General features: G+C 38.9%; 1 protein-coding gene across 7 annotated transcripts; it reads right to left on the minus strand.

Moving 5' to 3' along the window:
* Positions 1 to 141: 141 nt before the first annotated feature.
* RFESD (Rieske Fe-S domain containing) lies at positions 142 to 12,234 on the minus strand. Of its 7 annotated transcripts, none has more exons than XM_046665617.1 (5): positions 12,075 to 12,234; positions 10,692 to 10,786; positions 3,060 to 3,239; positions 2,916 to 2,950; positions 151 to 1,226 (listed from the first exon to the last, which is right to left on the minus strand). In XM_046665617.1, the coding sequence occupies exons 3-5, from the start codon at positions 3,232 to 3,234 to the stop codon at positions 963 to 965; spliced, it is 474 nt and encodes a 157-aa protein (XP_046521573.1). In that variant the 5' UTR covers positions 3,235 to 3,239; positions 10,692 to 10,786; positions 12,075 to 12,234; the 3' UTR covers positions 151 to 962. The 7 variants fall into 7 exon arrangements, with proteins under 7 accessions (XP_046521577.1, XP_046521574.1, XP_046521575.1 ...); XM_046665616.1 differs by having other exon boundaries at positions 152 to 1,226; positions 10,692 to 10,834; XM_046665615.1 differs by having other exon boundaries at positions 152 to 1,226; positions 10,692 to 10,969.
* Positions 12,235 to 12,734: the final 500 nt, after the last annotated feature.

Below are 12,734 nucleotides of genomic sequence, written 5' to 3' on the forward strand. Positions count from 1 at the left end.
TGGTAAAATCAGGGTGAACCAACTGAACATCACCCCTGCCTGTGAACTCAGCAGAAAGGACTCTGAGGAACAACACCCCATGTCTTTTCTCTCCGTAACATTTACATGAAACACTTAGTTGTACACACATGCACAAAGTTTTCTAAATATAAAAAACCCTTTATTCGAAAATTTCATACAGGCATGCAGAGTACTTTGGCTCACTAAATAGGAGACTTCACGTCTCTCATGGCTGGGCAGCAGCTGTGTTTTCCTTACTTTGAGACTGTCTGTCTTGACTGGAGACAAACTGAACCAAGGTTTATTTGGTTTTGATGTCCAGCACATTGATAAGTTTATTTTTATATTCAGCATGTAAATTGATTCCATTTTTGGAGGCATTTTTTAAGTGTAAAAAGTCTGCTGTACATTTGGAAAAACTGAACAGTCAAGACTTAAGCATTTCAGTGTATTTAAAGTTTACCTAAAAAAAAGTTAGAATAACAATTAGATAGGGGAGGCGTGGAATGCGTGGAAGTATCAACGGAACCAGAATGAAAGACTGGGGATAAGTGTTGAAGTGGGGTGATGAGAGTTTATTATTTGACTTTGTATATATTAAAACTTTTCTGTGATAAAGTCTGCTATATCAAATAGGGATTTTCCCCCAAAAACTTTTCTTAGATCTTATTTATTACCTTTTCTTCATTTTGGTTACTCAAAATTATTTTCATCCTTCTTAAAATGCACATTCCACACCCATCACCTTCAGGTTCTAATCAATCCAGAGGATTTGATGACATGTATTCTATAGATCCTGATGGTAATCCTTACATCATACTAAGTACATGTGCTTATAGGATTTTTGAGGAAAAGTAATAAATGTGCCTATGTTGAAAAAATTAATCATCTTTGGTATTGAAGCAAGGTTAGTCTAAAAATATTTTCAAAACATACACATTTTTCATTGCCATGTAATTTTATCAGGAGGAACTCTTAATTACTTTGAAGTCTCCAGTGGCATAAAAATCAGAGTCACACTTAAAAGGTTCTTTAGAAAGAGTCACATAAATATTCCCATTGTCCACTGTCACTTTATGAATCCTTTGTTTTATTCCTTTGGAGCACCACTCGGGTTTTGCTGATGGATCTTTAGGGTTTATAGACTGATATAGTCCTTCTCCTGTTGCCAAAGTAATTTTGTATTTATGCCAGGGGCAAACTATACATGGTCGTCCATCAAAATCCTGGAGAAGGAAATAATTGATTTAATAGTCTGACACTTCCAACATTCACAATAAACCTGAGACTCAGAACAGAATCTTTTGCAGAAGAACCAAGTTAAAGAACAGGCCAGATTCTCTTTTATGCTCTTTTACAAATTATTCGGCATAAGGCAGAACCTAATCGTAGCAGTCATCAAGTCCCTTTTGCAGCTGATTAGAAACCCAGTGTATTAGAGCTCTGTCAGAAGATAACTAGCTGAGGTGACTATATCATGTGACTGTAGCTATGCTGTTATCTATTAGATGTGAAGGTCACTTCCTTTACAGAAATGAGGCAGGGGCTTCAAGGTCTTCTAAAGGAATTTTCACCAGCTGCTGGAAGAATGGTAAGCTTCAGATATAAACTCAAGAGAGGTTACTAAAGGCATGAGTGCATATGTTAACTGAAGAGCAATTTATGATCCAAAGTAGTCAATTCCCAACTTTTTAACTGTCTTAAAGCAGTGCTTCTCAAATTTTAAAGAGCAGGGGAATCACCTGGATCTTGTTTAAATAACAGATATTGTTTAAATTCAGTATTCCTAGGGCGGGCAGCAAGATTCTACATTTCTGAGAAGCTCCCAGATGACACCAATGTTGCTGGTCTACGGGCCATACTTTGAATAGCAAGGTTTTACAGTTCTCCTTATCGTCTGAAACCGACGGAAATTCTTGCACATTATTATCACGAGGTGCCTACATTTTTTTTCTCTACACCAGAAGTGCAGGAATACTGATATTGTACCCCCACAGAACTGTCAGCAAACATTCACATTTTCATAATTCATAAATTCATAATTTAAACACACATATGTCCTTTAACATGAGGACAGGTGTGGAAGCAGGTAGATATCAAGTGTAGAGAGAGTGGAACACTAAGTTTAAGCTTGTACTTTGTACCAGTCAGAGCGAGAGAGAAAGAGATTCAGTTTCATAAAGCAAAAAATAAGAAATTAGGCAGCTAGTCTGGGAATGCAAAGCAGTAAGACTGTTTCCCCATTCATTCCTCAGTTAAGCCTTCAAAGTGTGGTCTCTTTCTTAAAATATATATATATATATATTTATTTTTATTATATTATAAAAGTAATGTATACTCATTGGAAAAAATTCAAACTGTGCAGAAGTATATAAAGTAAAAAGTGAATGTTATTTTTTACTTAAAAAATTGGATCTCATTAGACCTATTATTCTACGACTTGTTTTCACTCAAAAATATATTGTTGACATCCCTCTATACCAATACATATAGATCTGCCTCATTAATTTAATGGTTGCATAATATTCCATAGCAGGGTATTCATAATTTATTTAAACTGTTTCCTATTGTTAAAATATTTAGGTTGGCTTCAATTTTTCGTTACAAAACATAATGCTACAATGAACATCTCCTATATATATATACTTACACATTTGTGCAATTATATCTGCAGGGTGGATATCTCAGAGTATAACTGCTAGGTTAGAAAACATGAGTGTTTCTCATATTTATCTTGCAACAGTTTTCTTTACATTGCATGGTTGTGAATTCCTAGAATATTAGCAATTATACTCAAAACATTAAAATATAGTTCAAACCCAAATATAAATTATTTTTGAATACAGAATGAAATAAAATAAGACTATAAATAGGAAACATCTGAGTTTGTTGAGAATAGATTTAATTTTACATACCTCTATTTCTCCCAAATGCAAAGGTCCTCCTGAGTCTGAAAAGGAATTGAACATTACATCTAGTCACTAAAAAACCCTGAAATTTTGATAGTTTTATGGTTAGGAAACAAATACAAGGTTTAAAAATGAAAAATAAAATCTTACGGTAACAGCGAATATCCATAGCATGATATTCTCCTTTGTGGTAGAAAATGACCACTTCTCTATCATGGACAACAGCTGTCATTCTTTCAGATTTTTTAATGTCATCTTCTCTGCCAACACAGACAGAAGAATATTCCTTTATTTCAGGATCTTGTTCAGAGTCATCAAGATCCATGCTAGCTGAACCAAAAAAAAAAAAGAAAGAAAAAGAAAATTGCAAGTGTTCTTCACTAGTTTGGCTACAACGTAACTCACAGAGATAATCATAAGAGAAGTCTGATATCTCTGAGACTGATGGAGGCATTTTTTTTGGTAGCTCTATAAAATAAAACATTTATAAATACTGGATTACAGTCATGATTTTGAGTTAGAGACTCTTAAAGCTTGCCAAAATGAGGCAGGACATCCCACTTTGACAGTGGACTTGTATTAGATTCATTTCAATGTGTAAGATTGATATTTCAGAACTCCAAAGGCAGAGAGACTAAAATTCCACTCTCCTTTTATTCCCTATCAAATTCAATGCTAAACACATCTTGTTATTATCAGTGTTGTTTTCAGCCTTCTGTTGAAAGCAGATTCTTTGATAGTACGAACAGGTTTGGACCCTATGGTTGAGGTGGCTCACCTGGTTTTGCCTGAAGCGGACAGCCAGCTTCTGCAGATCAACCAGATAACTATTCTAGCAGAAGAGGATAGGTGTGAATGGACACCTTTCATTTTCTTAATTCAGACAGAAATTGTCACTACTTTCTCCTGCCTTATTTGAGCAGTCAAAAAGATGACTTTCTCTTCAATTAATTTACAGAAGTATATAAACCCCTATTTCTAAACAAAGAAGTTTTAATAGAGAATTTGCAGGTATTCTAAATATATTTTTTCTCAGCACAGATATTTAGCCTATTTCTTTGAAAGCAACTCTTTCAAATAGACCTTCTGTATACTTTAGGAACAAATTATAGTCTGTTAATTCCATATGAGAAGGAAACATCAGGGTCAGGGGTTTCAGGCTCCATACAGAGGATTTTCCTGAGGGCTTCCCAAATGGGGGTATTTGAGGGTTTTTTTCTCTGATAATTTCTGAATAAAACTATATATCCTGTTTGCGAAGAATTTCTATATTTATTCCTTCTCCACTCCTAATCCCAGATCTATCCTATAATTCCTACCCTTCTTCCATTAAAGTTGCTATCCCAAAGTTTCTGGAAACATTCCTGCTTGTCTTCTCTATCTCAGGATAGAGATTGTGGTGGTCTGCAACTTTTAAAAAGTGTAAAGAACCATGTAAAATCTTATGTTAAGGTTGACAAAGAGCTTTAACCCCTAGACAAGAGCATATTTTTAATCTTTGCATGTAATGAAATAAAAATCACAAGACAGAAACTGAGACCATTCAAAGGGTTTTGCCTCTCCTTTTTACCCCTAATAATTACATTATCAGATATCCCTGCATGGTTTCTTCGCTCTGCTGGAGAAGGGGAATCTTTCAACCCTCTGGACAATATCCAGCTCTGCAAATGGCGTGAGGCAAGCTCAATGCACTATGTAGGTAGACAGGAGAGAGGCTGCCTGCAACACTCAGGCATGAGATCCTGTGTACACCTGGACCATTATCTCAGAGAGGGCTACTTCAACTCCTTTATTATATGACAGAAATTAAAGGGCCATGGTCACATCTAATCACAATCTACTTTTATCTTTGGGACACTGATGATGAGTTTCTCTATAATCTATTTAGGAAGGAATATATGTTTGAAAAAGCAAGCAGGCAAATTTTCAAGGAGTAGCTGTTGACAATAATCTTCATCACAGCAGAATTACAAAATAAAAATAAAACTTTCAAAAGTAGATCTTCAGGGGCCAGCCTGGTGGCGTAGTGGTTGAATTTGTGCACCCTGCTTCAGTGGCACAGGGTTCACAGGTTCAGATCCCAGGTGCAGACCTACACACTGCTCATCAAACCATGCTGTGGCAGAGTTCTATATACAAAGTGGAGGAAGACTGGCACAGATGTTAGCTCAGGGCTGATCTTTCTCACAAGAAAAAAAAATGTAGATCTTCAGATTCTCCTCCTGCAAAGCTCTCCTTCCTTGTTAGAGATGATCATTCATTTGACAAATACTTTCTGAACACCACTATGTGACTGGCACCTCAAGGAAGTAAAACAGATAAAGTCTCCGCCTTCCTAGAAATTATATTCTAGTTGGTGAGACCAAGAATAAGTAAACAAATACACAAATAAGATAATTATTCACTATCATAAGAGCCATGAAGAAAATGAACTGGGTAACATGAGAGAGAGAAACAGAGGGAGGCGATTTTGCAAAGAATGAGGTGGGAAGGTGACTCTGAGATGACAGCTGAGCTGAAACCTGAAAAATGCAAATGAACTAGACGTGCTAGGAGACAGAGGAAGAGAATTCCAGGCTGAAGGAACAGCAAATACAGAAGCTTTAAGGAAAGAAAGAAAAGAAAAAAGCTTGGTTAACCTGAGGAACAGAAAAGAGACTGGAGCATAATGAGTGAGACTGGTGAGGCAGGAGCCAGGTCATGCAGCACAGTGTGTCGATTTTATTCTAAGAGCAATGGGAAGGCACTGAAGGGTGGAAAGCAGGGAAGGGTGACATGATCTGTTTTTAAAAGAATGCTCTGGCTGTGTGGAGAATGGATTGTAGCAAAAGTGGAAGCACAGAAATCAGAAAGCTACTGTGTGGCCCATGGGAGAGAAGATGGTGGCATGGACTAGGGTGTTGACTGTCAGGGAGAAAAAGTAATAATAACAACAACAACAACAATAATAGCAGTAGCAACAATTATATTGGGATAACTACATGTCAGGACTGTTGTAAGTCCTTACATTTATTAACTGACTTAATCCTCCAACACATTACTACAAAGAAGGTATAATTTCTTTAATTTTACATTGAGAAAACTGAGTGAGGCACAGAGAGTTTGGGCTGATGAACTGGAACGAAAGTTCTACAGAAAAATAAATAAGGACAGCCCCCAGGTTTGTGCAACTAGGTAGACCGTGACTGTGATGGGAAAGACTGAGAAAGGAATGGTACTTAGCAGGAACGGAAAGTCAAGAACTAGCTACATTTTGCACATACTGAGTTTAAGGTACCTAAGAGACATCCAGGTGGAGATATCAAGTCAATGGTCAGATACATGAGACTAGAGTTGAGAATCACCAAGAGATGAATCTGGGAGTTTTCACGGTATGGAATTCAATGGAACCACTTGGAGAGGCAGCGTAGACAGGGAGAAGGGTCTAATACAATTCCTGAAGCACATCAACATTTAGAGGTCAGGTGGAAGACAGGCTGAAGACAAGCAAGACCAGGAGAGTGTCCAATCTATTGCTAATCAAATGAAATTCATTCACTGCTCACTTCTCTACCCTATATGCTCCTCAAAAGGCAAATAAATGGTAACCCAGCCAAAAAGGCAGCCAGCGAGGTAAAATCCATTCCAATGCTGGCCACCTCTATGTATTAATTAATGAATAATACATGAAGAAAACATGGGCTTCCTAGGAAACTCTGTCCCAAAACATTGGTTGTTTCAGAAAAGAGATGGGCCAACCCCAAACCCTTTTCTCCTTCTGACTACACTTACTCCCTAAACCTCCACTTTCCTAGAAATCAAATACTGGTTAACATCCAAGTAAGGGCTTACAACCAGAATAACTATTACTACTCTCTTTTCCCTATATTTCTAAAGTTTGTCTCCTGTTATACTCCTAAATATCCTTTTAGCCAAATACAGAAATTTAAAGGTGGGAAAAATTAAGACAAGAAATCTCTCAATATTGTTCATAGGGACTGGCTCAAGGGTCCACTCTACATAGATTCAATCCAGTCCTTGAATCAAAATAATGATTCATATACATCACTGTATAACATTCAGGAGTCATTCTTTAAAATTCAAAGTTAAACACATAGCCTTAAACAAGGCATATATGTGTATTTTCAACCCAAAGTAACTCTTCAGTCATAACATCTCAATAGATGTTTATGTCAGACACAAACACAAAAACAAAATGTAACAACAACTCTAAAGGTTGTGGCAAGGCTAGATTTTACTCAACATTTTCATTTTCAGTTCCATTTTAACAATTTCATCATTTTATAGATATTTCATCAGAGCAGAAAGTTCCAGATAACTTGAGAGGTATACAGCTTTGCTTTATACAAGATAAGGAGTTACATATGGAAAAGGAAAGGAAGGAACTGAAAGTGATAGGCCATGTTAGCTGTAGAGACCCAGATGCTGTTAAACATTAGGAAGTTTGCCATGGCATACTCATCATTTTTAACACACATACACTTGTCTACAATTTAAGATATTTAACAAAATTATAAATCATGTCAACCACAAATAAATATTCTAATTTTAGGAAGATGATCCTTCCTAATCTATATCCTCTTCAAATACAGTAATATTGTCATATTTCACAGGAAGTTATACAGAATGATTATACAGAATGATGAATGATTGATCAATAGGAACTAGCCATTCTAATTTCACTTGTCTTAGGTTAACATTTTACATACAAACACATATTAGACTTCTTTAAAAGGGGCACTTGGACGTTGATGTACACAGCTTAGACTCAATCCCTCCCAACAAGAAGGAATTGTTACATGGCAGTGCCAAGAGGCTTCAGGCCTTCGGATGGCTTCTTTTTGTATATTTTAAATATAAAATTTTTATAAATATTTATTTAATCCTGTATGACTGACTAGAAGTTTGAAAATGCTAGGAGGAAAAGAGCATGGCTCATTTAAAAAGTAGCTTTAGACGCCGCCCCCCTGGCCAAGTGGTTAAGTTCACGCACTCTGCTTCAGCAGCCCAGGGTTTCACCGGTTTGGATCCTGGGTGCGGACCTGGCACCGCTCGTCAGGCCATGCTGAGGCAGTGTCCCACATAGCACAACCAGAGGCACTCACAACTAGAATACACAACTATGCACTGGGGGGCTTTGGGGAGAAAAAAAGAAGACTGGCAACAGATGTTAGCCCAGGTGCTGATCTTTAAAAAAAAAAGTAAGTTTATAAAACAGAAATTATTATTTAGAAGTAAAATCTCTATGTGAATATGTTAGGAGTGAGCTTTAGAAGGAAGAAATTTACAGATTACTATTTTGAGCCATAAGGAAGGCAGCTATTAGATATTACATAAGCCTGGACTCCAAAACTCAGGTGTAGGATGAGGGATGTTCGTGTGTTGGGGTGTGTGTTGACAGGGAGAGAGAGGAGCTTTGAGTTCAACATATAAATGAAAGCATAACACAGACCAAGCTTAGGAAATTACAGAGATGTCAAACTTGTACTCTGAAGTTTGCATTGCTCCAAATAACCTACTTTTTGTAAAAATGGAAAAAATAACACAGATGTTCTTTAAAAAAATTATTTCACAATAAAAAAAGCAAAAATATAGTGTTTTTAAGAAAAGGCAAAGAGGACCATGGCCATGATTTTCTGGATTACCCATGGCTGACAGGAGGCTGGATTATTACATCTTTAAACAGTTATCTGGTGTTACTTGATTTTGGCAGCTGCCCAAAGTACACAAACTGCTCGAGGGGTAGTATTTACGTTCACGTGTTAGACGTGCAGCCTTTATCACCTTTTGTCACAGAACAGACACAGGGGCAATAATGATAAGAAAAATGGGAATAGACAGATGAACTGAAAGAGGGGGAAATAGGCTGAAGAAAAAGAAAGGAAAAAAATGTGGCCTTTAGAACATATATAACCAACAAAGGATTAAGATTCAGAATATATGAAGAACTCCTATAAACCAGTAAGGAAATGCCAAATAACCACAGAAAAATGGACAAAAGACACAAACATTTCACAGATGAGGAAATCCTAAGGGCCAGCAATCACATGTAAAGATGCTCAACCTCACTAGTAGGAAAATATAAAAGAAACGCAAAAAGCAAAGTCACAAATAGGATACTATTTTTTTCCATCCAACAAACTGGCAAAAAATTTTACCATGTATTGGTGAGGATATGGAGCAACTGATGGTGATGACACCAATTGGTGCTATCCCAGTTTGGCATTATCCAGTAAAGTTGAACATATTTATGATCCAATAATCCCACTTTAGGTATATTCCAGAGAAATATGCACAGGTACTGTGACACATACACAAGAATGGTTGTAACAGCAAAAGACAGGAAACAACTCAAAATCCATCAACAGTAGAATGGATAGTTTTTATATTCAGGCAATGGAATGCTGTGTAGCAGTGAAAAACATATAGCTACATCAACCTGAGTTAATTTTAAAAATGTAACTTGAAAAAAATTTAAAAGAATTCAGAGTATGCTTCCATTTTTATCAAGTGCAAAACCAGACAAAACCAAACAATATATTATTCACGGACATATGCATATTGGGTAAAATTATGAAGAAAAGCAAGGGGATAGTAAACAAAATTTCCTAAATATCTCAAAATACTACACTTATTCTTATATTTAAAATTACTCTTTTTCAATATTTAAGTTGTATCCTAATTTATAATTGTGTAGCAAATGACTCAAAATCCAAGAAAAAGGGGATAAAATGGCACTTTCTATCCTCAGAGAACGCGCCTGTGCATGGATCATGAACGGACTATTGGAAAATTTTGTACAGCTTATTTCAAAGCTTGGCATTAGAGGGGGAAATAAATGAGTAACTCTCTTTTGTTTCCAGGCAAAAACTAGAAAAGAAATACTAGTATCAAGCAAGTAACAAAATACATGAGATGTGGAGTAGCATCAAAAGTCAATTTCTCCCTGACTCCCAAACAAATGAGAACCAAATACAAGTGTCAGCTGCTTCGAACATACAGCCTTTGCAGGGTTTGCCCTAACCAAGGAAAACTGTAGCGAACTTTGCAGGGGCTGATAAGAAATAAGCAAAGAAAGCTGGGGCTAAACGATAAAGGTTTCAGAGAACTATGATTACAGCCTTGCACTTTGCTTAGAAAAGTATTATCTTATCCTTCAAACAATTGTTCCCTTCATGCATCATAAATGGTTCTATTTACTTATGATATATTGTGACTATTTATAATTCACACCCATATTATTCTTAATTAAATGTTGTGAATATCACCATCCATTCAGAAAACAATGAGTCCACGTGTTCACCTTCATTTCTGTTACTTTGATGCACTATTCCTAAGCTCCCACACAACTACTTTGAGTCGACTTTAAGATAGTAGAATCTTAACTAAATAAAAACAAAGTGAAAAATTAAACGGCTTATCCAGTTTGGGGGCTAGAATAACAAAACTTCCTTCTGAAAAATTTAGCTGTTTTGTCCTAAAACAATATTAATAAAGAATAAAATAAATAATATAGAATAAATAATAAAAAATAAAGAATAAAATAAAATAATAAACAATATTAATAAAAATAAAAATAAAATATTTCTTTTGCCTGTGCCTAAAATTAGATTTCTAAAGATGCAAACACCACATAAAATGACAAATCAGCTAAATGGATCCTCAGTCTTTATTAAGATACCTTTCCAGCATAGGAATCCATTCAGGTTGGACTTAAAAAAAACATAACAAGTTTCCATAAGACACTGGAGACAAAAGAAATACGAAATGAAATGAACTTACTTGTTCCTCCTCTTGAGCACTGACTAAGGGGCTTTCATTAAGTCTGGGGACTTGGCCACATCATCAGAATGCACAGCTCCAGGGTGACATCCTTGCTTTTAGGTTCAGGGAAGAGAAATGCCTTAGACAGTCGTTTTGTATCTCTTTGGATGGCAGAATAACAGATAAAATCAGATATCCTTCGGTGTCACTCCTTACGCCCTCTGCGTGTATGAGTTCTTTAATGGTCACAAAACCGCCAAGGGGTAAGGATCATACCAATTTTCCTGATGAGGAAACTAAAGGGAAAGGACCTTCTTTAACAAAAGCTTACCCAAACTTCTCCGTAGCGCTCAAGATTCAAACCCAGATCTTATGAGTCTAAGTTTTGTGGACATTGATATAGAAATCTTAACGCTGCATCTAAGCAGAGCCACGGATTTAGAAAAACACGTGGGCTGCAAGTACACTATCTTGAAGGTGCAAAACCTTTTAGCAGATTAAAGACATCTGTGTGTATATATGTGTGCGTGTATATCACTACATATATATATCACCATATATGTATCAGCAAAGATGATGGTTCTGAATTTTTTTAAATTTAGGGACGCTAACTTGCAAGAGTCGCGTCAACCAACGTTTCAAACGGACTACTTCCCTGAGAAGTTAAGGAAGTCACGCGGCTGCTGTAGAACCCGCTCCCCTCGGGGGCGGTCTTAGAGCTCCGTGGTCAGCAGGGGGTGCTCCCCGGGTGCGGCCCCCCGGGCAGGCGGGATTTGGGGCCGCCGGCGCGCCCGTGAGGGAGGCGGCCGAACGGCGCCGTGCAGGGGGGAAGGCGGCCCACACGTCTAGTGTCTGGAGCGGACGCGACCTGGCGGAAGGCTCAGCCCTGTTAGTGGCACCGCCACGGTCCTCGAGCTCTGACACGACTTCAAGCTCTATTTAATATCCGAGTGAAGCCGGGCCGCGGTCACACGGGGCGGCGCTCGAGAGCCCCAGGCCCGCGGGAGCGAGGCGTGCGCACGCGCAGGGCCGTCCCTCCCGCGGCCTCCGGGAGACGCGCAGCGAGGCCGGCGGGGCCGCGGGACGCCGGGGCGGGGCTTACGCTCTCGGGCGCGCGAACGCCCGCGCCGCTGTCAGAGAGCACTCGCCTGCCCCTCCGCCCTCCAAGGTGACCGAGCCCCGTGGGCGTCTGTGACTGGGCAGCAGCCTGCCCGCGGGTTAACGATTAATGAACACGGCGCCGGGGTAGCAGAGCCAGGAGCAAAAGCCACAGCTCCAAGCGGCCGGCGTCGCCGCCGGAAGCCCGAGCCCCGGCCTGCTGCCCGGCCGGAAGCAGCGGCCCTACGAGCCCCGCCCCGTGCCGCGCTGGCCGCCCAACCCCGCGGCCAGAATAGAACTTACCTTTTCCAAGTCCCTCGTTCCGCCCCCGCGAGATGCTACTGCGCCAGCCAGGGCTCCGGCCTCCGCGCGGAGCTACCCGGGGGCGGGGCGCAGCCGCCCACGTGACCCCAAAGCGCCTCCCCCGCACACCGCAGCTGGGCCCTGCTCTCTGAGGCCCCCACCTGACAGCGACCGCTGGCCAACCACGCCTTGCCAGGACCTCCGAAGTGACAGTCTTTATCTTGTGTTAGACGTAGGTGGCACCAGTTTATTTGTAAATGTTTGTTGATGACACCAAAGTTCAAATGCAGTCAGCAGTCTCACTTCCAGGAATTTACCTAAATAGGAATTTGCAAAAATATTTGCAAAAGTTCGTCACGATGCATGTAATCCATGTATAAAGATGTTTATTGCAACAAAAGAATGAGAATAGCTGAAGTGACCGTCAACAGGCGAATGGTTAAATAGAACACAGTGTAGAAATGTGAATTACTTTGTAGCCATAGACTCAAAGAGCAGATTTCATAAGGTAATGAATGTTAAAAAGGATGGTATAGAATACTATGTGTAGTGTGCTCTCTTTAGTGTAAATAAAAATTACTTCTCGAGATACAAATATGTAGGTATGAACGTAAGCTTTCTCTTGAAAAATAAAAACAACTGGTTGCTTTGGGGGAGATA

Source organism: Equus quagga, chromosome 7 (genome assembly GCF_021613505.1).
Source record: "Equus quagga isolate Etosha38 chromosome 7, UCLA_HA_Equagga_1.0, whole genome shotgun sequence".
Taxonomy (NCBI): domain Eukaryota; kingdom Metazoa; phylum Chordata; class Mammalia; order Perissodactyla; family Equidae; genus Equus; species Equus quagga.

Bases quoted from the DNA above. Each gene is read 5' to 3' on its own strand.
- RFESD (XM_046665621.1), bottom strand. From the start codon at position 3,234: ATGGATCTTGATGACTCTGAACAAGATCCTGAAATAAAGGAATATTCT. The intron at 2,951-3,059 runs GTAAGATTTTAT...ATTCCTTTTCAG, and splicing joins TATGGATATTCGCTGTTACC to ACTCAGGAGGACCTTTGCAT. The intron at 1,227-2,915 runs GTATGTAAAATT...TTCCTTCTCCAG, and splicing joins TGCATTTGGGAGAAATAGAG to GATTTTGATGGACGACCATG.